Here is a 27,145-nt window from a genome sequence, read left to right on the forward strand (position 1 = left end):
AACCTTGCAGACGTATGGCCCACCGGGTCAATCTTGATGATGGTTTAGGGTGGTTAAAAACCCAAGTGGGTGCAGCATGGTCGGTGATCACTTGGAAGTGTCGTCCCTCTAGGTACACCCTCCATTTTTCAACGGCCCACACCACTGCCAGGCGTTCCTTCTCTGCAGTGGAGTAATGTTTTTCAGCCCCTCGCAGGAGTCTTGAGGCATAAGCAATGACATGCTCTTGCTCATTTATGTCTTGAAAGAGTACAGCACCAAGTCCCTCCTCACTTGCGTCCGTCTGAATTTGGAAGGATTTACTGAAGTCTGGGGAGATCAGGACTGGGGCAGTGATCAAGGCTTGCTTGATGTCCTCAAAAGCTCTTGAGCATTCTTCCGTCCATATCCAGGTAGCATTCTTCTTCTTCAGGGCATTGATGGCGGCCGCTCTTTCAGCGAAACATGGAATGAACTGGTGGTACCACCCTGCCATCCCCAAAAACCTCTGCACCTCTTTGACAGATTGAGGTTGGGGAAAATCCTTCACTGCTTCCACATTGCTGGGTTCTGTACTTATGCCCTCCTTAGAGACCACGTGACCAAGAAAAGTGAGGGAGGTTTGCAGGAGGTTGCACTTCTTCAGGTTTAATGTCAGACCCGCTTGATGGAGACGCTCCAACACTTCTCGAAGATGGTGAAAATGTTGCTTGGCCGAAGAGGAATAGACTACAATATCGTCTATGTAGACAAAACACGTTTTCCCCTTCAGGTCTCTTAGAACGATCTCCATCAGGCGTTGAAATGTTGCTGCTGCATTTTTTAGGCCAAAGGGAAGAACCAAGAATTCATACAATCCTTCGCATGTGACAAACGCAGATTTCTGGATACTGTCCCTCTCCAGGTTGACCTGCCAGTACCCAACCTCTTAAGGTCAAGGGTGCTGAAAATGGTTGCTCCATGAAGGGACTCCAAAATCTCCAGTACCTGAGGCATCGGATAGCCATCAAGGTGGGTTTTGATGTTCAGTCACCGGTAGTCCACACAGAATCTCGTGCCTCCATCCTTCTTGGGCACAAGGACCACCGGAGCAGCCCATGGGGAAGTGGATGGTTGGATTATGCCTTTTCTTATCATATCTTCTATTTCTCCTTTGATTCTCTGTTGTTTCTCCATCGATACTCTGTAAGGCCTTTGGCGGACAGGGAGTTCATCAGTGGTGGTGATACGGTGAAGAACCTCTGACGTTCGCCCTAGTTTGGTGGAGCATACTGATGGCCATTGGTGTAACAATTTTTCTAATTGTTGCTTGAGATCTTCGGAAACGTCAGCCTTCGCTACTAGACTTTCTACTTGCCGTTGTAACTCGGCATCAGGGGCTTCTTTAATGGGCTCAGTGATGTAGAGGTGCACGCTGGCTATACGTGGTGGTGACATCTGGCTGTCCATGTCTGCCCTGTAGAATCTGGTTGGGAAACCCCCTGGCAAGCAGTACGTGGTGTCTTGAAAATTGACGTTGAGGCCGAATGAGTGGAGAAAATCTAAGCCAGCAATAAGTGGAAATGCCAAATCCCCATAACCCATAATGTAAAATGGGTGGTGCTTGCAGTGGGTATGCAACTGACAATCTAATTCTACTAGACCTTTGGCAGCTCTGGCCTGACCATCAGCAAGGAGGAAATTTTTCCCCACACAAGGCCTCCAAACCTCCTTCTTCTCTTTCAGTACTTCCCACAGAGACTCTTGCATCATAGAATATGTGCTGCCAGTGTCCACTACGGCGGAGAACTCTCGACCTTTGATGAAGAGTGGTAGTGTCAGCATCCCAATGGGAGGTGGAACAGGTTGGAATACACTCATGTGAGCAGGGTCCTGAGCTGAGCCTTTTCGGCTGGTCTTAGAAGCCTGAAGTCTACTCCCTGCAGTGTCCTGCTGGACCTGATTCCAGTAACTCTTTGCAGCAGACAGGTCCCTCTCCACCAGTGTTCCAATTCTCACTAGATCATCCACGGTCTTGACCGTCCCTCTCAGTAGGCTTGCAAGCCTAGGGTTACAGTTCCTCAGAATAGCCTGGAGTAGGTCCCTCTCAGTCATGTCCTCCCTCCATTTTAAGCATAGAGCTCGGTACTGGAAAGCAAAGTCTCTGATACTCTCATGGGGTCCTTGTCTCCGGTCCCTCAACCGACGCTCCGCCTCTGCTTGATAGTCCTCGGACAAGAATGAGCGAAGAAAGATCGTTTTGAATTGGGTCCAGGTTTTGGCCGCCTTCTTTTCTGCCTTCCACCAGTCTTTAGCTGTACCAGATAGAACAGAAGTGAGGGCTGCTAGTATCTCTAGGTCATTCAGGGGTCGGACAGCGAGGAACTCCTCACACTTCTCAATAAAAGCTAAGCGGTCTTGCTCTTCATCGAGACCTCCATATCTTGGGAATTCCAGTATGATGGGGGGGCTCAATGGGTTAGCAGTCAAACTGTCACCAGTGGAGCTTGGTTGGGCCTGTTGATCTCTAGTACGTACCCTGTTGTGAGTTGACAGGAAGGGAGTGGAGGTTACAGGCAGTAGGGTTTGAAACCTCTTCTCCAGTTGTTTGTCTCTTCTGTTAAAACAGTCCAGCACTGTCTTTCCCAGTTCCATTACCTCAAGGTTTATCACTTCCTTGAGTTTCTCATTTTGTCTCTGCAGTAGGTTCTTCAATTATTCTGTCATTCTGTTCCAGCTCCTCTTTTACAGTCCTCAGTGCCTCTTTAAGTGTCCTGGCATCACCTAAGCAACTGTGTTGCTCTTGCAGCTTAGTTTCTAGGGAGCAAATCCTCTCCTCCATGATCTGAAGCTGGTCTGCTAGGCTGTCTTCTGGCGGTGGAGGTAGAGGGGGTAGTGGCCTGTCAGGTGCTTCTTCTTGGCCAACCGAACTCCTATCATCTTCCTCTTCCTCAGATGCAATGTACAGGTGACTCAAGGTATCAATGATCTCACTGACTGCATCCGGCTCCAACCTCCATCTCAGTTGTACAGTTGTAACACAAGACACAGTTATGAACATAGATAGCAATAACAGCTAGAATCCCGAAGGTCCCTGCTCGGGCGCCACTATGTAACAATTACCCTAAACAATATTGTTTGAATGTTTGCTACAAAAAATATGAGGGGGATACCACATGGGACTGCATAAATGCTACAGTGTTAAATGAAGACAAGGTAGCTGAAATGAGACCTTTTATCTAGTATAATGTTTACTAATTATCTTACTCATAATATTACAACATTAATAACAAGCAAAAAAAAATTTATATATTCATATAACATACAACCAAAAAAAACATATACAAAACCAACTAACCAATTAAACACACCAAAAGAAAAAACCCACAAACAAATAACTCCTCAAAACACAGTCCTTTTATCCTATAGGAGCATGGGCTTAGGTTTGGGTAGATCCTTAATGGAAAAGGAGATAATTAGTCCCACCAGTTGAAATGCAGTCCAGAAAGGATGAGCAGCAGGTGGAAGATAGACTTGAAGGAACTTGAGTACGGCAAAACCTCCAAGCAGTTTCTCAAATCCCAGCCATCCGCACATTAAGAACCTCCTTCTGTATAAAAGGGTGAAAATGAATTCCCCAACTAACATGTTCTTAATCCATTAGCATTAGCATGCTAGTATAAAAAACAGGCTAAGCCTAGCACTAGCATTAGCATGCTAGTATAAAAAACAGGCTTAGCCTAGCACTAGCATTAGCATTATATTAGCATAATATCAGCATTTTGGCATAAGTAATACATACTCACAATGAGCCTGAAACTTAAAGTTTCTCACAAGGAGGTCTTCCAAGCAGAGAGTACATGTGCCTGTAGGTCAACTCTCTCCTACTCTTACTTGGCTTCCCCTATTTATACCCCTAGACATGTTAACCTCCCTCCTGCCCCCTAGAGGATAGGAGGAGGTATACCATAGTTAGTGACCAGGTTGGTTACAACCTGGCACATGGAAGACTTGTGGAGGCAGGAAACTTCTCCCACCACTGACTGAAAACTCCCAATGTCAAACATTGCAGCACTATCTGGAGCTGTAAATCTGTAGGTAAAGCGCAGTTACCCTGTGTAGAATGTCTGAGATTGTCTTCTAGCTCGCTACTGATTTCATAAATTGAACAACGGTTAAATCTGTACTCTCCTAAAAACTGATCATCACTCAGATGGTCTGGATGATTTTCTCTGTCTCCAAAAACTCCTAGGTACACAAAAATCTTCAAAAACCTCAAAAAAAATACAACCATGTTCTCCATCTTCTGAGTGTTAAGGTGAGGTTCTGTGTCCCTTAAGTAATTCTTAGGGAATTGACCATTGACACTTAAAGAACTGTATGCAACACGGTTTTTAAGGGATTACCTAAGGGACGTTTAATACATTTAAGGGGTTATGACAGTTGGGGGGCAACTTTTTATTCTGGTCATATTGGGGAAACCAGTACAGTGCAGACACATGCTTGAGTAAACTGAGTCTTAAAATAGCTGCAGAGTTTTGCTTGTTTACTGTAATGTCTGCAGTACAATAATGATAAATCCATTATACCAGCATATACATCACATACCACACCAAAACCTTTGTAGTCAGGGGTCACCAACAATATATTATAAATCACACAGTGCTATTGGTTACTACAATAGTAAATATAGTCCTGTACCTGACTAACATTAAAGGCATAGACCACCCAATAATTAAAACCTGTCAGCAGTTTTCTTCCCCTGAAAATGAAATTCATGTTATAAGGAATCTCTTCCACAGGAACCATGTGTTTCAGATTAAATGGGAATAATGTCACTGAAAGTCACTGTAGCTTAGGCTTGTGTACTCATCCACTTATACTGGGACCAATACAGCATCTACAAAGTGAATTATTAAGGGTAGAGAGGTGGAATGCCTTTATATAGAAACTTGGCTATTGTTAGTCTCTCATTTAGTGAATCGTGTTATGTGAAACAAGTTAAAAAACAAATAAATTTAACCAATGTGCCATGTACTTCAGATTTATACATCAATGTTTAATTGCATGATGTATGTATGATTCACTGCAGTAATATTTGTGTTTACTGTAGAAATACTCACAGCAGCAGCTAATGCATCACTACTATAGCAACCAGATTATGAAGTTTTTAGGTTCTTGTTCAATATTTCCCTTCCACCTTAAAATGGTGCATACATTAAATTGAGCTTGTAGTAGATGTTAACTTCTTGAGGAGTTTTATACATTTCAGCTTATGTGGTACAGAAAATACAAACAACCCACAACGCACAAAGGGGTTTTTGAAATCCTATTTCAGGATTCTCCCAGGCATGGATATTGTACATTTATTGTAATAGTTAACATTATAGGTAAGAAGGATAAATAAATATTTCAACCCAAATTATTGCTTTTACCCTCTTTTAAAATCTTAATTAGGGGGTCAGATCCCCCGCAATCCTCCTCGTCATTCGAACTCTGGTTATGATGATTTCCCTTTAGAAAGCCCTTAGGTACCACTTAAGGCATTTTTTTTTGCAACACACTTTAAGGAAAATATTAGGGCAAATTTTCAAGGTGTTTTATGCATCCAGGCATTGACATTCAGCTCAGAACTAAATCTTTCAGCGTTTTACATGAAATGCAAGTGTTCGTATTTCTATGACAATTTCTGTACATCCATAAATTTTCTAAACTCCCACTTTAACAAGTGAGTTCTGCTATTTTAAAGTGCACTCATTGTAGTGAACAAAACTGATCAATTTTAGGCACACACAGCTTGTATATAGTCTCTGTCCAAAAAAAAATTATCTTCATTGGAATTACATGTAACTTCATTAGAGAAGGAAAAAACCTTCTAAAGGTTTTCTCTGGACAGCAGCAATATTGTCCACTGTAAAACATTTACAGCATTTTATTGATCTGGCTTGTCACTCTATCGCTTACTCACATACATATACATATATTAAATATAAATATAAGCATATATTAAAGCTTTTGGAACTGCTCCAAAAGGGGTACTATTCAGTGCTTTAATTACTGACTCTTTCATTGTTGATTCCTACTTTGTTTCATTGTTGTTACATAGTTTCCTAAATTGTTGCATGAAAGTATAAACAAACCCAAGACTCGATTTGATTATGATCTGGTCACTCAAGCCCTATTCAGAGGTTGTCATCTTGACCACATTTAGTAAATGGATACTTATACAGTTATGCAAGTGGCCAGACTTTCCCACACATTAAGTTGAATGTCTGCTGTTGTACATGATATTATGCCTTTGTTAAAACAGATGCAATTTTTCCACCGCTCTTAACTTACCTCTCAAGTCCTCTCTGTGATTTTTGGGCAGTAGGAGCGCTGACCACTGTAGAAATTACAGCAGCTTCCATCCAATTAGACCCATTGTCCTAAGCAGTGGCTTCAATGCCTGTTATGAATGGTTTCTGCCCATATTTGAAACTACATAATACACTAGGTACCACCCACGAGAACACATGTTTACAGTTTTGATGTTTTTTGGTGTTCATTTTAGATAAGATCTCAAGTAGTCACACTAGAGTTTTATTTAAATGTTTAAAGAATCCAGCCAAAATGTATTTGAATGCAACCTGGTTGTTAAATTTAATGGTTATAATTCAAGGTGTAAAAATGTGTTTACAGCTAACTCTACATTAGAAATTGTATTTAATCCTGTCCAGTCCTCATTGTGAAATTATTTGTGTATTTCAAAATAATGCTAACTTACTGCTATTAATGGTGCGTTTCCATTGCATGGTACTCAGTTGACTTGATGTTTTGATGCACTTTTCAGCCCTGGTCCTTGTTCGACATGGTCCTTGCACTTACATTAGCACATCTCCCCGCGCAAAGTTTAGCTGGTGACATCTCAAAACCCCTTTGTAATGGGAACTATGGGCTTTGGAAACCACAACGATAGTGATGGTAAAACCGTCATGTGATGCACCGTTTACTCATCATTGGGACTGAACACAACCCTGTTCTCACAGAGCAGTAGAGTTTCTTTAATTCCTTGTTGCATGTCTGCCTCTTAAACCTCTTAACGTTGAGTGTTAAAACAGACATCGTAATTGGACCATAAGCTGCAGTTGTGAGTCGTATAAAAACAAATGTCATCACTTCTGTAATTTGGAGATTTTTCAGATGGTTAGTTTGTGCTGGAGGTCTGCATTTCATCATGATTGACAAAGTCTCTCTGGCCAGTCAGATTTACAAATCATGATTAGTCCCTACTCGTCTCACTTGGAACCACACACAAGCAGGGACTAAAATAAGTTCTGGTTCAGTGTAGCAGATTTGTCTAGTGGAAAATCAAGCCAAGTTGAACAGAGCAGGTTCCATGCAGTGCAAAAGCGCCGTAAGTGTTTCATATGAAATCAGAGGCTATTCTCTGCCTTTGGGAAATTTTATGGTACAAAAAATATTCTTTGGGATAGGTTAAGGTGAATACACGGCAGTGTTTAGATACAGTACCTCTGTGTGTGTGCCTGTGTGATTTATGGCACTAAGGTGCTGTGTTTCCATATTTCTCTACCTTTTTCACTTTTTGTTTTCTCTTTGTATTTTCCCTGTCTTTTTTCCTTGATTCTTTCTTTCTTTGTCCCTCCCTTGGATCCTCTTTTCTTTCAACCCTCCTACTCCATTTTATTTTGTATCTTTCTTTTCTCTTTTACTCTCTCCCTCAAATACACTGCTAATCTTTCTTTCTTTCTGCCCACTCACATTATCACTCTCTCTCTTTGTTTCTCTATTACCCTTGCACATTCTTTTCTTTCAGCATTCTTTCAGTCTTTCCCTCACCAACAATCCATCTGTTTCCCTTAAGTGTTGGAAAGTAGGAAATTTCATTTAATCAATAATTGTTCAATTATTCAATAAAATTGTTCAATAAAAATATATATCCATGCCCCCTCCAGGGTGTATTCCCGCCTTGCGCCCAATGATTCCAGGTAGGCTCTGGACCCCCCGCGACCCTAAATTGGATAAGCGGTTACAGATAATGGATGGATGGATGAATAATTATTCTGTCCCTAAAACAAAAAAAAGAAGAAACAAATGGAGACAACCCCTCATTTCTCTCTCTCTCTCTCTCTCTCTCTCTCTCTCACAGGAAGCAAGTGCAAGTTTTGAGAGGTGGGAGAGGCTGATGCGTTCTCTGGACTCGGGCAAGTCGGAAACTGAGAACCCTTTCTGTGAGGTGATGAGTCTCATCACACAGATGTACAAACAGACTGCAGTGGCCAAGGTATTTTAGGGAGCGTGTGTGTGTGTGTGTCATGTGGCATTCAATAAGTACAAATGTATCAGGGAATGGATTTTCTGAAATTATTTGGCCTACATTGTACTTTTACATGGATACTTTTAGTAATATATTTGATTTTCGTAAATTATACTTTGATATTCATATAATAGTACAGTAAAGGGATGTGTGCATGTGCTCTCAAATGTCATACGGCCCAAGTGTGTTTTTAAAACCGCTTCTTTTCTAACTACTTCTAACACAACACATTTATATGGTTGCAACTTCTCACACCACAGAGTCGTAATACTTCCTTCAAAGTAAGTTAGTTAATTTAAAGGCAAACGCCGTGGAGATGACTCTTGGCAAAACTAGTGCTCCTCTGCCAAATAAAGAAATTAGAGACCTAAGACATGAAATATTTTACAGCAAGGGTCTTGTCACATATAATCAATGACTGTAGAAAACATGGACAGCACAACATCTTTGTAAAGTGAAGCCTGCACAGGTCTAGTGGCTCTGCTGACTTTTGCTAATATCACCTCATTTTTATTCTCCCCCAGAAATAATTTTTATTCTGCTATATGATAAGAAGGCAGATTTACACTTAGGAATGGTATGATTGACATCCTTGGCTGGTTTGAGACTTTCTGCAGAATCTGCCTCCACCTTAGACCTGATCATTACATGGAGTATCTCATGCCGCCATTACACCAAACAGCTTTTCAAGTGATGTCACAGACAGATTTCCTTAGACATCAAGTGAGTCTTGCAGGAGTTGCAGCTTGCGTTGTAACTTGCGTAGTTTATTTTCATGTCACTTTGCAGTAATGCAGTTTGCTGTCTCTCGAATTTGCTATTCTCTCCATTGTAGTGTATGTTGGTTTTTTGATCATACACCGTGATACATATGTAAATATATATTTATATATTGTGTTTATAGCGTTGACCTTATTCAAACTCTTATAATTACTGATATTTGACTAATGATAGCAATTAAAAGTTTATAATTGGCTTAAGCAATTAAAACATTACTAATTAGTTTGAGAATGAATAATAGTCAAGCTAAGTGAGATCTTCAGGATTTTCAGAGATTTTAATGAACAAACTGTATACACTGTGATTTCAAATAATGAAAGTTTTATTAACAAAGAAGAAGGATATTTAATTAACATAGCATAATCTTGAAATCTAACGGCATCAACGCAGGGGAAACCGATTCGACTTTAAAGATAAGCTAGGCACTATGACTTGTGACTAAAATGTTGCTAATTGAGGCTTGATTATGTATAAATTTATAAAGGGACTTAATTAGGCATCAGCGTCTGGAGAATGTGAGAATTTAGCTCGCTTACTCGTTCGCCGTTTTTCTTCCGAGCCGTCGGGTCCCACGGTTCGATTTTCGTGCTCCGGGTTTCGCCTCTCGTCCACGCAGCGCCGTTAAAGGGAGTTCCTCCCGGGGTGAGTTAGAAGCTCTCGGCCTCAGGCGTAATGGCGTCAGACGGGTTGAGTTTCACGGAGAACTGCGGGCCTGGCTGGATTCCTTGAGGAAGGGAAGGCGTCTTCAGAGTAGTCGCCTCGTTGCTCGGTTCTCCAGAAGTAGTGCCCTCAGAAGTCGGCTTATAACGCTAATATATCCGCTATCAACTAATCTAAAGGGGTGATATCTTATTCTGGCCACGAATAAGTTTCACCTGCTTTGATCACTCGTGAGATCGAACTTCGATGGGCGATAAAACAAAAACACAATTAAAAGAAAAGAAGATATTCAAATCATTCGACGTATTCGTAGACTTTCTCGCATTAGCTAACTCAAGACGTCTCCTGGGAGCTTTAGTGAGATTTCTTCAAAAGTCTTTTGTTCGTCGTCGTGAGGAGGAGAAAACTTCTCGCTTGGAGAGGTTGGAGCTTGAAGAGATAAAACAAAGAGAACGCGTGCAGGCATTCAGAGCGGAAACGAAGTTAAGAGTCAGAGAGAGAGATTAGAGAAAAATTGTAAGAGCGGAAGTTAAGAGCGAGGGTTTCAGAAAAGAAAGAGCTGAGCTAGTGAATGAGTGGAAGTAGAAGTGAGTGAAAATGAGCCGACATCCTCTTTTTCAAAGCCAGCGCGGTCATGCCCTATTGGGAGGTGTCCTTTCTTTGATTGGATGCGAGTCCGAGGCTCACGTGACTCGCCTCCCGAAAGAGAAAAGAGGGGGAAGGTTTGGATCAGAGATTCAAACAGAAAAGGTAGAAATTTCGCGTATCGAAATTTCTTATACATGTTAGTAACATATCACAATGAGTGTCCTGGATTATTAATATCAAACATTTACATAAGATTTTATCTTGGCTACGTCGTGTTTACGTCCCATTAACAATATTGTTTTTAGAAGATATTAATTCCTTTTTCTAATCAGAGACAGAAACTTCCTTTCGTGATAGAAACAGTAATACACATTTCATTAGAAGGTGGACGTTCATCTGAGGACACAGAGAGTGACATTCATACATATCGCATAAACGTACTTATTAAAATTTCATTAAGTCCATTATGTATTTAGACGGCCTTAGGCGAGACGTGATTTCGCCAATGTCCACTTGGGGTCGCTGTTGGTCCATGCCGGTGGTTCGGTGCGGATGAGTCAACGGGAGTTCAAACCGAGGTCACCCCTGTTAACCATTTGTTGATCCCTGCAGGCGATAATGACGAGACCCTTAGGCGCCACTCGTCATAAAGAGAAGGGATTATAACTCCCCCCTTTTGTTTGAGGTTCCTGTTTCTTAAGAGCATCATAAAAGTTTGTTATCTTTAAATTTCCGAAGAGAGGAAGGGGGCCGGGGGCCAGGTGTCCTGGTCCGTCTTTTGATGTAGACTTTGTGTGTGTGTGTGGGGGGGACTGCAGGGTCTTTGCACCCCCGCGGTTTGTGGAATGTTGATTCTGTCGCAGACGAAGGTCCTGGTCAGAGTGAAAAAGTTTTAATTCAAAACTTTTCATTTCTTTATTTCTTCATTTGATTTTTCATCTCGTTATCCGGTCCATACTCCATTACACCATTGTCTAAAAAACTCCAGATGCCAGATGCTCCAGGGTCTACCGGACCCAGGCAGGTTTTTTACCCATTTTTTTACCCATTTACAGACACTGGAGCTTTGCAAACCTATTAAATCGGTATTGAGCATGCTGGCAGACTGGAGAGTTAGCTAATGGTGAGGAAACACCCTCTGAATTTTATAAGTAGTAGTTTTTGATTAAAATTGTGAACTTTGCCTTTAATGTGTTCTTTAAGTACTAACAATATTAACAACATATTCTAAAACCCTTACTGTGATATGTTTTGTTGGAATAATCTCATATGGTCATAGCTCTCACTCTTATGTTGTGTGTATCAAATGCCAGGGGCCCCTGGTGTGCTGCCTGCTGTACAGTCCACTTAAACAGAGCCTGGAACCTAGTAGGGAGTTTAATCAAAAACAGATTCACATTTCCAGCCACAAACAAACATGCACATATCACTTTGCTATGACCACATATACACACATGCGTGCATACACATTTCAGACACACCACTAAGGCTGTAATAATTGACTGATAAAACATGCTTATAAGATTAAAATACACATTTTACTGTTTATTTTGAATTTAACTTCTCTATGAATCTGCAATGATAATTTGTAGGGCTGCAACAACTAATCGATTGTTAAAACAGTTTGCAACTAATTTAATAATCGATTAGTTGGGTCTAAGTTATTATACACATAGGAACAGTTTCTACATGTGACGAACTCTGGAAGAAGGGTTTAATTTTTTAACTAAACCACCACATTCCTTTATGGTTAGTTTTTTTTCTCCATTTATAGTATTTTAGAGACATGCATTTTAGAAAAAATATAATTTACAGATATTTAAATTGTTGATGTGTTACTTAATGTTATGTAGAATATTATACAAAATGCAAATGTAAACTTCAAGCAAAAATCTCATAATAGTTAGTGTTGCTGTCACACAGGGATCTCGGGTTGTGGGTCCAAACCCCTCCTCAGTTCTCTAGTCAGGTTTCCATTTAAACATATTACAAATGTTTATTACAAATGCACAATGAAAAAAAAAAGGTTTTATCCTCTACATTTATGTAAATAAACATTAGGTTACAGGTTCCTTTTATTAGGAGTTGCATTGAAAGTAGCATGATGGAGAGATTTAAGTCGTTTTTGCAAAAATCAGAATCCAATCAAAGCAGAATTATTTTCACAGCTATAATATGCCTCTCTCTCTCTCTCTAACTCACCCACTCAGAGTAGATGCCTGTGTGCCAGAATGTAACATCGGTGCTCCTTGTAATCACATATTTCACCACATTCATTCATAAACACACACACACACACACACACACACACACACATACACATGTTTTAATGCATTGTTAAGACATTCGTTAATCTCCATTCATTTCTTGGAGACTTAAGCATAACTGCTATTACTTGAACCCTAGGCTTAATCTTATATGTACACTAGCCTTAAAATCTTTCTTCAGCCTCAAATGTCCCCACATTGTGCGTGTGAATACATTTTGGTTTTCACAACAGGACAAAAACCTGGTACAGTTATATAAACATAAACACACACATACTCCCACACAATGCTTTTTCCTACATTAGCAAGAAGGACAGCAGACAGTATGCTGTCATCCCCTAATGACCACCATGGCAACCAGCCCTTCTGTTCTCCATCTGAGAGGTGATGGCATTGCCATGGGAACGAGCCACAGGAGGCTGGACCAACAAGGATGCCGGCCATAACGGCGACCTTTTCAGTTACACCTGGCTTTTTTTTTTTTTCCATCCGCCTCCTCTAATTTAATTTAATTTATTCATTTGAAAGAATAATTCAGTGTGTTAAACACAGGCAAATGTATATCACCTCACATTTTGTTGCAAATTTTATAGGTAATATTTTATTACTGATCACTGACCAATTTAACACAGTTTGAAGCAGTTGTCTGATGATTGAGGCATGTAGCTGGTATACATAAATCTTAATACCGGTGGTTCCCAAAATGTTTGGGGGGGGGCTACTGCAGAAAAGCATCCCCAAACCATGACATTTCCACCTCCGTGTCACGTTTGGTAAGGGGTTCTTACCTCATTATTCTTTATGCATCTTGCTGTCTGCCCTTGGACAGAACTTGTTAGTAATGGCCTAGCCTGGCCATGTTGGCAGTTGGTTTAAATGTTCTCCACTTAGAAAGCAGCCATTCTACTGTCTGGAAAATAATTTACAATTGTTTTGAGATCTTTTTACATCCATTCCCTGACTCGTATACACATATAACCTTCTTGCTGAAGGCCTCAGAGATCTCTTTAGATCTCAGCATGGTGATACCAATCACTTCAGCAACCAAGGGCAAATGAAACTAATGTCTGAGGTTTGAATAAGACAGCCTCCTCCAATGTACTTTTTAATGATTCATTTGCAGCTGATATGGTACATCTGATTCTAAATATAGACATTTTAAACAGTAATAAATGTAGGGGGTCATATCTTATTCCTCACAAGAAGTTTACAATTTTGCTCATTAAACATGTGTTTATAAGTAATTTTTTCAGTTTTATTTGTTAAGTAATATAAGCTCCATCTCTCAGTACTGTTCAAATGAAGCTCATATGTACATATGTTTAAAAATGTTCATAAAAGACAAAGGTTTTCATGAGGTGTCCTAAAGTTTTCACATGACTGTATATCTTAATATTGCATAGACTTATGAAAGTGTTAAATTTACAGTATCTGACAGGATAAATATTGACAGTGTTTTAATTTTTTTACATCTATGTTTTTCTGCATTACTTTAGTACTCACTGAATTCCTATATGGACCTTTAAAGTACATGGTCCAAGCTGTTTGCATGTGACTGGCACTGAGGACTCTTACTCTGATTAAGATAGTTGCATTTTCTTTTTTAAATTTAATGGAGAAATTAAGAATCAGGGTTTCCGATAAGCCAAATCAACCACAGGGTAGATCTGACACATTACGCATCTGAAAGCTCAATTTCAAGACCCTGACAGTCTAGGAAGCTTTCCAAGCCCTAAAAATCCTGCTGTAACATGTGAGAACTATCAAAAATGTGTGTCAGAAGAAGAAGAGATGGGCAGAGGAATAGCTCAGAGGTCCCTACAAGAACTAAATGCAGTTTCGGGAAGTAGAATAGTAGGCTTTGTAACTGCACTTCAGAAAGAGATTCAGCAACTTAAAGGATATTCAAACCCTTCTCAGGCTGGTGATGCATGCCCCACTGCTCAACATAGTTCCAGCTCTTATGGCGAGACAATAACTCAACATGAATCTTCGGCATCCAGGAGAGATCAAACTAGCCCTAACATTTTGCCTTACAATGTATCATCTAGTCCACTATACATTGATGAAAATGAGGTGAACCATCGTTCAGAAAGTTGTTGTTGAGCATGTTATCAGAAATGAATCATCTCCTTTGCATTTCATCCAGTGCAAAATACTTACCTTCTCAGGTAGGGTTCCCAAACCAAATTGTGAAGTAGATGATGACACTTGGCGCACACATGTTGATCAACTTGTGTGTGATTCATCTGTCTCTGAAGGTTAAAATGTGACAAAGATTTTCTTACCTTGCTCAGCTTGAATCTGAATTTAGTATGGTAGAAAATGGGGAAGAACTTCTCACAACTTTTCTTAGCTCCAACAAAAATGCAGGAGACAAACCTTTTGCTTATGTCCTGAGACTGCAAAACCTTCTTGCTAAAGTCATTTCTAGAGGTGTCCTTCTTTCTGACTTAAACAAGCACCTGCTGAGACAATTTCTCAGAGGATGCTGCGATCAGATATTACTCACCAGTCTCCAGTTGGAACAAAGACTGAACTGTCCACCGTCATTTGCTGAATTTTTACTATTAATTAGAACTGAACTGGACAGTTGTTTTGCAAAGATGTAATGGATGAAGAAACACTTGGGAAGCTTTAAGGGATACTGCTCATGCACACATGCTATATGGCATTTCACCTAAACTTGTGGAAACAAGTATTTCTGAATCCAAGAAAAAGACTGATGACCATCATCTCATGAAAGAAGTTTTTGCTCTACGGAAACAGGTCACTGCTCTATCAGTGAAAAATGGTGAAAGGTACAACACTCCAATACAGACTAATGAAACTGCTCAGGGTTGTTGTTTGAAGACTAATTGTCAAGCTGTCAATTCAATATCTGCAGTGACATATTTCTCAGTTCATTAGACCATGGTTCTGCTTCAAATATGGTGAAGATGGCCACATTGCTTCTAACTGTTCTAACAGTCCCAACCCTACTCTTGTAGCCAGAAAATTTTAGAACTGAAAGTGTACAAAGCAGAGGGCTAAGTATAGGGCACCTTAAACATCTTTAAACTACTATGCATAGTGCATACACACTGCTTTTCCAGTATGTGGCTCATGGTTTTGAGGACCAACATTGTCATGTCAGGTTACATGCAAAAAAGCCTGTCACCATGCCAGCAGGATTATTTGTGTTTTTGGTAATATGAGGATCTTCCACATTTTTTCTAGAGTCATCGGAATATTTCCTTCTGTCTGGTGGACTATTTCTTGAGACAGCTTTAATAGATATTCCACATAAAGCTTCATACAAAATCCCAGTTCAGAAATGTAACAGACCGTAATGTCACACTACATCCAAAAAGGTTGATTGCTGCAATATTTTCTTCTCATTGTGTTATATCCTTAAAGGGTGAGCAGCCATATGCATTTGACTATGAGCCACAGAAAAACATTACTTTTAACTTTGAAAATTCACCTATTGCCAATGAGTGGCAAAGATGTGTCACCAAGTGTATGAATTCCATACCTGATGTTTTTGCAGTTAATGAATTGTCATTTGGTCACACAACTGCAGTAAAGCATCGCATCAGACAGATGACACACCTTTTAAAGAAAGGCCCTGTAATGTGGCAGCTCACCCAGGGGTGGATTGAAACAGGGCAAGCCACCAACAGGACACTAGAGTAATAGGCCTCAAGTGCAGAGACACACAAACAACCCCTGTGGATGTTAGGAATGCCGAGACAAAATGAAACATGAGAGGAAAACAAGATGTCAGGGGAAAACTGATCAGCTCAAAACTGAGCAAAAGAAAACAAAGGCAAGAGAGTTTCCCAAAACAAAAAGGGAAGGACAAGATGAGACAAAAGAAATTAAAAATAGAACACAACTTATTTCTACTTATTTATTTATACCAAAAATGATAAAGAAAAGAAAATATTGAATCCCAAGGGAAAAAACCAGAGGGAAAGCTCTGGTGGAGAAGAAGAAGATAGAGAGACCCAGGAGAACACTTAAGAGCCTTTACCGAATTACCAGCCAGACTTGCATGGCACTCTGAAAAGAGAAACCCAAGACTGAGCACAGAGGTGTGTGTTGGCTTCCCTTAAGTAGGGGTAGCCCAGGTGGAACCAATTGCCCCAAATTAAGAGTGTCTCTGTCTCCCTCTAGTGACTGTGGGTGGCTTAGCAGGCAGCCTTGCCCCAGCCCCAGGCAGACCTCTTACAGGACCCCCCCTCCTAGGAACGGCACCTGACGTTCGCAAACCCGCAGCACGATCACGTCTGAAGTCCCGGATGAGCTCGGGGTCCAGGATGTGACGAGCCGGAACCCACGAGCATTCTTCCGGGCCATATCCCTCCCAGTCCACAAGGTACTGGGTGGAGCCTTGGACCCGGCGCGAATCCAAAATGCGTCAGACAGTGTACGCCGGTGAACCAGCTACCATGCGTGGAGCCGGAGGATTAGAGGTAGAGGCAAGGGTACTGCAAAGTACAGGCTTCAAGCATGAAACATGGAATGTGGGGTTGATACGCATGGAACAAGGGAGGAGCAAACGATAAGAGACCGGGTTCACTCTACGGAGGATCTTGAAAGGACCCACCGGAAGGTGGGCCCAAGTTGTTTTCTCTTGTCTGCTGCTTTCTTTTAGGCTGTTGAGGCGGCCCGGAGGGCAATTCTGGCTTTCTGCCATGCCCAACCTTATCGTCGAACAAATTGCTCAGCAGCTGGGACTCCTGCATCAACCTCCTGCTCTGGAAATATTGGAGGGTCATAACCAAACTGGCACTCAAAAGGAGACATACGCAGGGAAATGTGCCATAAAGTATTGTGGGCGTACTCTGCCCAGATCAGGTGATCAGCCCAGAGGGTACGTTCTAGGTCTTGATTGACCCTTTCTGTTTGGCCGTTAGACTGCGGATGAAAACCCGATGATAGACTCACCGAGGCTCCTAGTAGTTGGCAAAAGGCCTTCCAAAACCTGTTAGCAAACTGGGGGACCCGATCAGAGACCAAATCAGTGGGGAACCCATGGACCCTGACCACGTGCTCTAGCACCAGTTTTGGCAGTTTCCTTGGCTGATGGGAGCTTGGGGGAGTGCCACAAATTTACAGGCCTTAGAGAACCTGTCAACTATGACTAATTTCACTGTGTTGCCCTGGGATTTGGGCAAACCTGTGATAAAGTCCAAGGAGAGGTGGGACCATGGACGTGAAGGTATAGGAAGTGGGTGGAGTAAGCCTGTCGGTCGTGTTCTGGGCTCTTTATTTCGGGCACACATCTGACAGGCACCCACATAGGACCGGGGGTGGTGATAGTGTGAACTATGTTGACTGAAAGCTCTGAGAGTCACAGGAGGCACAGACTTTCAGGAGTTTAGTTCGGGGCAAATGTGGACAATATTTTCTCAATAATTTCTCAGCTGCTGATAATAATAACAATTATTATTATAATCTTTTAAAAATATGATGAAATAATACTTGTTTATTTAGAATACACAAAATGAAGAATTATTTAAGCTTTTTAGTTTATATTTGTTGATCTAATGCAATATCATTTGATGTGAAACCTACAAAAACTTAGTAAAAGTTAAAATTGCTCAAAAATAGTATTTTCTTAATTTGAGTCATATTTAGTCAAAAAAAAGTGCCAATGGGGTGAGATATTTTGACTTAAAACAAGACAAAATGTCCTGATAAGATTCTTTTACTTTGGGTTTTAAAAAAGTTTAAGTAAAAATTTCCTTTTTACAAGTTGCTGAGGGTTGCTTTTTTTGTATAAATTTATATAAAAATGTCTTTACCTGTTGGCAGTTTTTCAAAAGGCAAAATTACTTAAAATAATGGTTAAAAAATCTGAACTTTAGCTGTTTTGACCAATCAGTGAGAAAACAATCCAAAATTAGTACAAAGGAGGCAGACTTGAGATGTTTTGGAATTATAGTTCAAATTTCTTTGTGTCAGTTTTAGAATAAAGAGAAAGATGACCTCTGACATAGGAAAACTTGTTAATAAAGTGCATAAACTTTATATAATAAACTGCACCAAAGTAAATAGCTGAAATAAAATAGAATAAACATTTCTCACTATAATACAATATTACAAATATACATGGAGGGAACTGAGATGGGTTCTATATTTATTTTAAAAATGTTGTTGTTGCAGCCATTAGATCGAAATATGCCAGTACCAGGTAACAGTGAACGGGATGGGTGTGGTGGGTGATAGCATGAATGATGATGATAACGATTATGTATGTATCCACATCCATGTGGATAAAAAGCCACCACACATTTCACTTACTCTATTGACCGAGAAGCAAAGATGGCAAAGGTTTACAGTACACAGCAGGCTTTGGACATGATCCTCAACCATGTCAACCCATGTGACTCCGATGGAGAAGAAATTACTATTGATCAGAGCGGTGACTCTGAAATCTCTTCTGGTAAGATTTCCTATTTTTGTTTGCCGGTTATGGCTGTTGTGATTTTGGAAGAGACACACTGCAAAAAGTACAATCTTGATAAGTTAAAATTGCTCAAGAATATTATTCTATTTTAATTTGAGTAATTTTGACTTGTATTTTGACTTAAAAATAGACAAAATGTCCTGATACGATTCTTTTACTTTGGGTTTTAAAAAGTTTAAGTAAAAATGTCTTTTTCAAGTAGCTGAGGGTTGTTTTTTGTATAAATTTATGTAAAAATATCTTTACCTATTGGCAGTTTTTCAAAAGACAAAAACTACTTAAACTAAGGTTACAAAATATCAGAGCTATTTTGACTAATCAATATGCCACTTTTTGCACTGTGAAAACAATCCTACATTAGTACAAAAGACGCATACTTGAAATGTTTTGGAATTATAATTCAAATACCATGTTTGTGTCAATTTCACATTATTTCAACCTTTCACTAATCAAATCTCAAACATATGGTCCTGTAGATGAGGAGACTTCACCGCCTCCAGGAAAGAGAGGTCGCATGGAGACACACGAGTGGCTGACAGAGACAGCAAAAGATGGCACAGTGTGGCAGAACAGATCGGAAGGCCTCTGCATCACAGCCCAATCGAATGCAATCCCATGGATGGAGAGCCAACTGCTTTTGCTAGAAGAAGTGTCTATTGTCTATTGGGTTTTCATACCAGTCTGACAACAAACAATGTAGCGCACTACTGCACAATGACTGCATGTAAATAGGCTTATTAGCATAGTTTAAATTTCTGTATAGTTTACATTTCTATTTATGAATACTTTTGTTATCATATTGTTGCATGCTTATTTTATCTTTTATTACTTCCTTTATTACTATTTCATTGTACAGGGAAACCAAGCAAAACGTTTCTTTCCTGTGCATATACCAATAAAACTACCTTGAATCTAAATTTCTGGTAATGTTGACTTTTCTTGGGGGTGGGGGGTTCACCAGCTTGTTGCAGAGAAGAGTGTGGAGTGCAGTAGAGTGTCTCCTTTCAAATGTAATGGCCTCATTTACATAACACTGGAGGCAAGGAGAGCTGTTCACACCTGCCAAATGGCAGTTCTTTGGGATTTAAAGGTATAATTGCCAAATGGCAGCGGTTAGGTAGTTCTAGTGTTAAGCTCCTCGAAAGCCTTCTGTGCTGCTTCAGTCCATAGATACCTCCCTATGTCTTTTCTTGTTAGGAAGGTTAATGGAGCAGCCACAGTGCTAAAATTTCTGATGAAACGGCGAAAGAAATTAGCGAAGCCCAGAAAGCACTGAACTTGTTTGAGAGAAGTGGGGCGTGGCCATTCAGCAACTGCTTTGATCTTAGCTGGATCCATGCATAGTTGGCCCTTGGATACAACAAATCCAAGGAAGGACACAGATGAAGCATGGAACAGAGACTTCCGAGTTTCACATAGAGATGGTTCTCTAGGAGTAGCTGAAGGACTCCTCACATGAAGTATAGAATCTTCCATAGATTGGCTATAGATGAGAATGTCATCCAGGTACACAAAAGCATATTGGTCTAATGCCTCCCTCAAGACCTCATTAATGTAGCGTTGGAAAACAGCCAGAGCATTCATCAATCCAAATGGCATAACAAGGTACTCGTAGTGGCCTGATGGAGTGATGAAAGACGTTTTCCACTCATCACCTTCTCTAATACGGATGAGGTTGTAGGCACTGCCCAAATCCAGTTTAGTAAAAACTGAGGCTTGTTGGAGTGCTTCAAAAGCAGAGGTCATGAGGGGCAAGGGGTAGCGGTCTTTCACCGTAATTTTGTTCAGACCCCGGTAGTCTATACAGGGATGAAGACCCCCATCTTTCTTTGCCACAAAGAAGAACCTGCTGGGGAGGTGGAAGGCCAGATGAAGCCTAAAGCTAATGCCTCTTGGATATATTCCTCCATAGCTTTCCACTCAGGGCCAGAGAGAGAAAACAATCTTCCCCGAGGAGGACTGGTACCTGGGAGGAGGTTAATGGCACAATCATACGACCAATGAGCGGGCAGAATCTGGGCCTTTTGCTTGCTAAACACTTCCTTTAAATTGAGGTACTCATAAGGAACTCGAGATAGACCTGGAATGTCCGAGAGTGATGAAATGAATCCAGGATAAGTGGGGTGCTTTTGCAAACAGGACCCCTGGCACTGAGGTCCCCAGGCTGTTACTGACTGAGTTGCCCAGTCAATGCGAGGGTTATGACGCTGCAGCCAGGGAAACCCCACTACCAGCTGCAAATGGGGGGCACTGATTAAGAACAAAGTGATCAATTCAGTGTGTTGGCCAATTTGCAAAGAGAGTGGTCATGTCTGTTGTGAAATGACCCCTGGCTCAAGAGACCGCCCATCAATTGCTGAAATGGGTAGAGGATGTTCTAAAGATGCCAGTGGCAATTTTAAGGCTGTAGCTAAGCCAGAGTCTATAAAGTTGCCAGCTGCCCCGGAATTTATAAATGCTCTAAGGTGTTTCTCATGGTTCTGTCCCCAGGACACTGTTGCATTAACAAACACCCCAGAGATAACAGGAGAAGGATTTTTGCCCATCACAGATCTCCTGTCCTGTGATGAGCCCTGGCTTTTACTCAAAGCTCTGGGCAAGTTGGACGCAAGTGTCCTGTTTGCCCACAGTATAGGCATCGGCCCTCTCGCATACGGGATTCTCGTTCCTTGCGAGATAGGCAAGCATGCCCCAACTGCATAGGTTGTTCACCCTCATCACATGACTCTGGAAGAAGCAGAGAAGAAGAAGAGGAAGGGGAGGGGGGTACGTAGCCCCGTTGAAGAGGAACCCAGGTTTCTTGTCTCCGCCGACACTCTCGTAACCGGTTATCTAATTTGAGGGCTACCTCAATGAGACTTTCCAGAGAGGTAGGGAGATCTCTTGGTGCTAACTCATCTTTGAGTTGCTCACTCAGCCCCTGCAAAAAGCTGCTGTTAGTGCTGATGTATTTCAGCCACTTTCAGCAGCAAGAGTACGGAACTCAATAGCATAATCGGCCACGGATCTCTTTCCGTGACTTAAGCGTAGAAGACGGGGACCAGCTTAACCCCCACTGGCAGGGTGATCAAAAACGTTACGCATAGTTGTGAACTCCTTTATGGAGGCACACACAGTAGGACAATTCTCCCATATGGGAGTGGTCCAAGCAAGAGCCCGGTCTGTTAGCAGTGAAATGATAAATACCACCTTAGACTTCTCTGTGGGGAAGCGAGAGGGTTGCTGCTCAAAGGCAAGAGAACAATGAAGCAGAAAATCTCTGCAGTGGCCTGGATCCCGATTATATATTTCCGGTGGTGGTAGGTGGGGCTTACCCTCTGAAATGGGTGTTGGGTTTGGGGCTGGAGGGGGGGCAGGTGCAGTCCTTGTGGCCACAGATGGTTCAGCCTGAAGGACTGCAGTAAGACCCTGCAGCTGAGACAGAATTTGTTGAAGGGTCTGTTCATGTCTACCAATGGCAGCACCCTGACTCAAAGCAGTTTTGAGCTGCTCTATGTCTGGTGACTCTGCTGAGTCCATGGTAATGGCTCAGTCTTGCTGTAATATGGCAGCTCACCCAGGGGTGGATTGAAACAGGGCAAGCCACCAACAGGGCACTAGAGAAATAGGCCTCAAGTGCAGAGACACACAAACAACCCCTCTGGGTGTTAGGAATGCCGAGACAAAATGAAACACGAGAGGAAAACAAGATGTCAGGGGAAAACTGATCAGCTCAAAACTGAGCAAAAGAAAACAAAGGCAATAGAGTTTCCCAAAACAAAAGGGAAGGATAAGTTGAGACAAGAGAAATTAAAAATAGAACACAACTTATTTCTACTTATTTATTTATACGAAAAAATGGTAAAGAAAATAAAATATTGAATCCCAAGGGAAAAAAGTGAAAGCTCTGGTGGAGAAGAAGATAGAGAGACCCAGGAGAACACTCAAGAGCCCTCATGGCACTCTGAAAAGAGAAACCCAAGACTGAGCACAGAGGTGTGTGTTGGCTTCCCTTAAGTAGGGGTAGCCCAGGTGGAACCAATTGCCCCAAATTAAGAGTGTCTCTGTCTCCCTCTAGTGACTGTGGGTGGCTTAGCAGGCAGCCTTGCCCCAGCCCCAGGCAGACCTCTTACAGGCCCAGACCAATCCATCCATGTGACCGAGAAGCTGTGAAGCAACATCTGCGAGAACTCCTGGAATCGTGAGAGAATCTGAGTTCATTTGCATCACATATTGTTGTAGTTAAGAAAAAGAATGGAAAGGTTGGATTGTCTGTTGACTATAGGAAGCTGAATATACACACTATGAAAGATGCATATGTTCTTCCTAATAAGAGGAGACATTCTCAGCTCTCAGTGTTGCAAAATGGTTCTCAGTCATGGATCTAAAATCTAGAAACTATCAAGTGGAGGTAGCAGAAGAGGACAAACACAAGACAGACTTTGTGTGTCTTTTAGGTTTTTGAGAATTTAATTGTTTGCCTCAGGGGGTAACAAATGCACCAAGTACATTTCAGCATCTCATGGAGAAGTGTGTTGGAGATTTACACTTAAATTAAGTCCTGGTGTTTTTTGATGATCTTATTATTTTCTCAGAAACATTAGAAGAGCACAAGTAAAGGCTGATGAGAGTACTTAATCAGTCTCCAGAGAAGTGTCATTTCTTCAAGACTTTGGTGAAGCATTTAGGACACTTTATTATAGTGTTTTCTTGACTTTACAGGGTATTATACTGCATTTTGTTGAAGGCTATTCCAAGATAGCAAAACCTTTAAACTGCTTTACAGTTGGACACTCTCAACCCAGAAAAAGAGGGAAAATATACAAGAAAGACTGTTCAAAGACTGCTTTGAGCTCTTGCCATTTGGTGATGAGCGGACCGCTGAATGTGACACAGTTTTTAGAATTCTCTTTGAAAAATTAACATCAGCGCCTATTCTTACCTTTGCAAACCCCAAGCTTCCATATATCCTACACACCGATGCTTGTCAAAAAGGACTGGGTGCAGCACTTTACCAAGAGCAAGGAGGGAGGATGAGAGTAATAGCTCATGCCAGCAGAGGACTATCCAAAAGTGAAAGCAACTACCCAGCACACAAACTACAATTTTTGGCATTAAAAGGGACTGTACCTGAAAAATCCAGAGATTACTTATATGGCACTGAGTTTCCTGTCCTAACTGATAATAACCCTCTAACATATGTACTGACATCTGCAAAATCAGATGCAGCAGGACATCGTTGGTTGGCAGCTTTGTCGACATATCAGTTTACTATCATATATAGAGCTGGACAAAGATGCAGATGGGTTGTCCTGACGACCTCAAGATCCTCCTCTGGAAGATGACAATTTCTTGAAGGAAATGGAGAGAACTAAGTATCTTAAATGGCGCTTACTAAATGGAAAAGGTCAAGACGTTCCCAAAGAATTGTTCTCTGCTGTACAACGTCACTCTGTTCTCTCAGGTAGATGTTTTGAGCCATTGGAAACTCCTCTTGTTGAGTCCCTTGCTTTAGATGTCTCATCGATACCTGCCAACTTTGCTACTTCAGGCCAACAGACAATGCCTGGCATGACCAATGAGGATTGGTACAGAGTGCAGCGGATGATGCATCTATCAGGAAAATCATATTCTTCCTTGAAAATCACAGGAAGCCAACCTTGCAAGAAGTGAACCTCGAAACTTCTGTTGTAAAAATATTTTGAGAGAGTGGAACAGGCTCCACTTGCAAAATGGTGTCTTGTATAGAGTGTGGTCTGGCCATGGTAATAAAGCTTGTCAGTTGGTTCTGCCCAAATGTAGCACTAAAGTTACTTAAAGGATTTCACTTTACTAAAATGAATTTAAAATACTTCATGCGGGAGATAGGAAAAGAATGAGACTCAGACAAAAGCTTAAAGTTTTGAACATGCCTGGCTTGTGTATTTAGACAAAACAAGAAATTAAATAAAATATTTGGAGCAAATAAAATAAAATATTTTTTTTCTTAAATAAAAGTTCTCTTTTTGGTACCAATAGTTCTGTTGTTTCACAATAACAGTTATCACTACTTTCAACTTATTTGGGTGCACCCTTCTAATTTACAGTAGGCTGTATATAATTTGGGTATAATTTATAAATCTCAAATCTCATTGATCTCACCAACTGTTGCAACAAAACCTTATTTTGGAGGGATGGATCCAACCTGTCCATACCAAGTCCACTTCCTGCTGTGTGGAATGTGTAGAGTCCGCAAAAAGTCCTTAAAAGTCCCAGCAAAGCATCCAAAGTCCAAGGGTGCACGTAGGTCTGTGTACATGTGTGTGTGTGGGGGAAGAAGGGACAGCAGGTGCAGAATGGTGCAGCAGAGGTCCTTGTTGTAGCTGGCCTACTGCACTGTACAGGGCAGCACGGGAAAAGGTTAACTGGCTCGTCTGTGGGATTGGCTCGCCATCACATCATGGAATGATCCAAATATTTTATTTATTTTCTTGTTTTGTCTAAATACACAAGCCAGGCATGTTCAAAACTTTAAGCTTTTGTCTGAGTCTCATTCTTTTCCTATCTCCCGCATGAGCCGAACCTTCTGGCCCAAAACCAACCAAACCAAATAAAAAATTAAGTATTTTACATTCATTTTAGTAAAGTGAAATCCTTTAAGTAACTTTAGTGTTGCACAAATCATACAGAGAGAAGGCAATGCGATGTGAATGATGTTGGTCATCTTGGTTTCGAACAAGCCCTCACTCTTTCACATGCAAGATTTTATTGGCCCAGAATGGCAAAAGACATTGAGGAAAGATCCCAAATATATGAAAGATATATCAGGAGAAAAGAAAGCTCTCAGAAAGCTACTCCTATGAAAAAATATATTAACAACTTAACCTCTGGAATTTGTATGCATGGATTATCTCTTCATTGAGCCTGACAACCGGGATACAAGGAATATACTGGTGATGACAGATAATTTTTTACAAAATTTGCTGTAACAATTCCAACAAAAGATCAGAAAGGAATAACTATTGCCAAAACACTGTGGGAGAACTTTATAGTCTATTATGGATTTCCTGGTCATCTGCTCAGTGATCTAGGGAGAGATTTTGAATCACACACAATCACAGTTCCAACAAGGGAGCATAACTTTTTGAAAGTGAGAACAATGCCCTATCATCCTCTGTAAAACCGTGTTGAGCATTTCAAACAAACTCTCCTAAGCATGCTTGGAATCTTGGCAGAAAAAGATAAGCATCACTGCAGAGACTTTGTCAAACCTCTGGTACATGCATATAACTGCAACCAAAATGATATGACAGGATACTCACCTTATGAGCTGATGTTTGGTCGTAAACCCACCTTACCTATTGACCTTGTCCTGGGAATATGCCCTGCAAATGATAGACTTAAGACTCACTCAGAGTATGTGAAAAAACTACATCAGAATCTTCAAGAAGAGCTACTTACTGGCAGCTGAGTATTCTCATAAATTGGGTGAGAAGCATAAAATCAGGTTTGACTCAGCTGATCTTGTCATTCGAGACAAAGTCTTAGTGTGAAATGTTAATATTAGAGGAAAACAAAAGCTTGCTAACAGGTGGGAATGCACAGTTCACAATGTACACTTCACATAGATCTTATCCTTCCATGTGAATGCATTGTTTTGTGGGGCTGTAGGGACTGAGTGCACTCAAGGAAAGATAATTGATTGAGGTTTATCAAATTCCTTTAGTATTATTATTAATGTTTTATATAATTTTTATTTAACTAAGAGCTCTTTTTTTTAATTGTCCTTATCATTATTATTGTTATTCATGGTTCATGATGTATTCAGTGTATATTATTGCACATTTAGATATTTTTGTTTCTTAGCTTTTTTTTTTATGTAAACAGACAAGCCTAAACTATTTTTTTTAACTAAATAGATAAACATCATTTAACATTTTAAGACTTAGATAATACACATGTAGTGGAAATAGTATTGCACACGTTGCGGTGGCATAAGTACTACATAGCGGAGTCAATGATATTTAATTATTATTTTATTAATAATTATTTCATTCATTTTGCGAAGCTTCATGTTTGGGAGCCATTACCTAATATTTAATGTCCTTACCTGTCTTAATTTTAACTTTAGACAAGAAGTCCATCTTCCCATATTAT

General features: G+C 40.7%; 1 protein-coding gene across 3 annotated transcripts in view; it reads left to right on the forward strand.

The window, feature by feature from the left end:
* The window catches only part of LOC136676342 (DNA annealing helicase and endonuclease ZRANB3-like), a 166,768-nt gene that overhangs the window by 50,407 nt on the left and 89,216 nt on the right, over positions 1 to 27,145 (forward strand). For all 3 annotated transcript variants that reach the window (XM_066653271.1, XM_066653273.1, XM_066653272.1), the window contains exon 8: positions 8,108 to 8,242. In XM_066653271.1, the coding sequence (XP_066509368.1) occupies positions 8,108 to 8,242 (135 nt within the window). The remainder of the gene's footprint in view (positions 1 to 8,107; positions 8,243 to 27,145) is intronic.

This window comes from Hoplias malabaricus, chromosome X2, assembly GCF_029633855.1.
Source record: "Hoplias malabaricus isolate fHopMal1 chromosome X2, fHopMal1.hap1, whole genome shotgun sequence".
Lineage (NCBI taxonomy): Eukaryota > Metazoa > Chordata > Actinopteri > Characiformes > Erythrinidae > Hoplias > Hoplias malabaricus.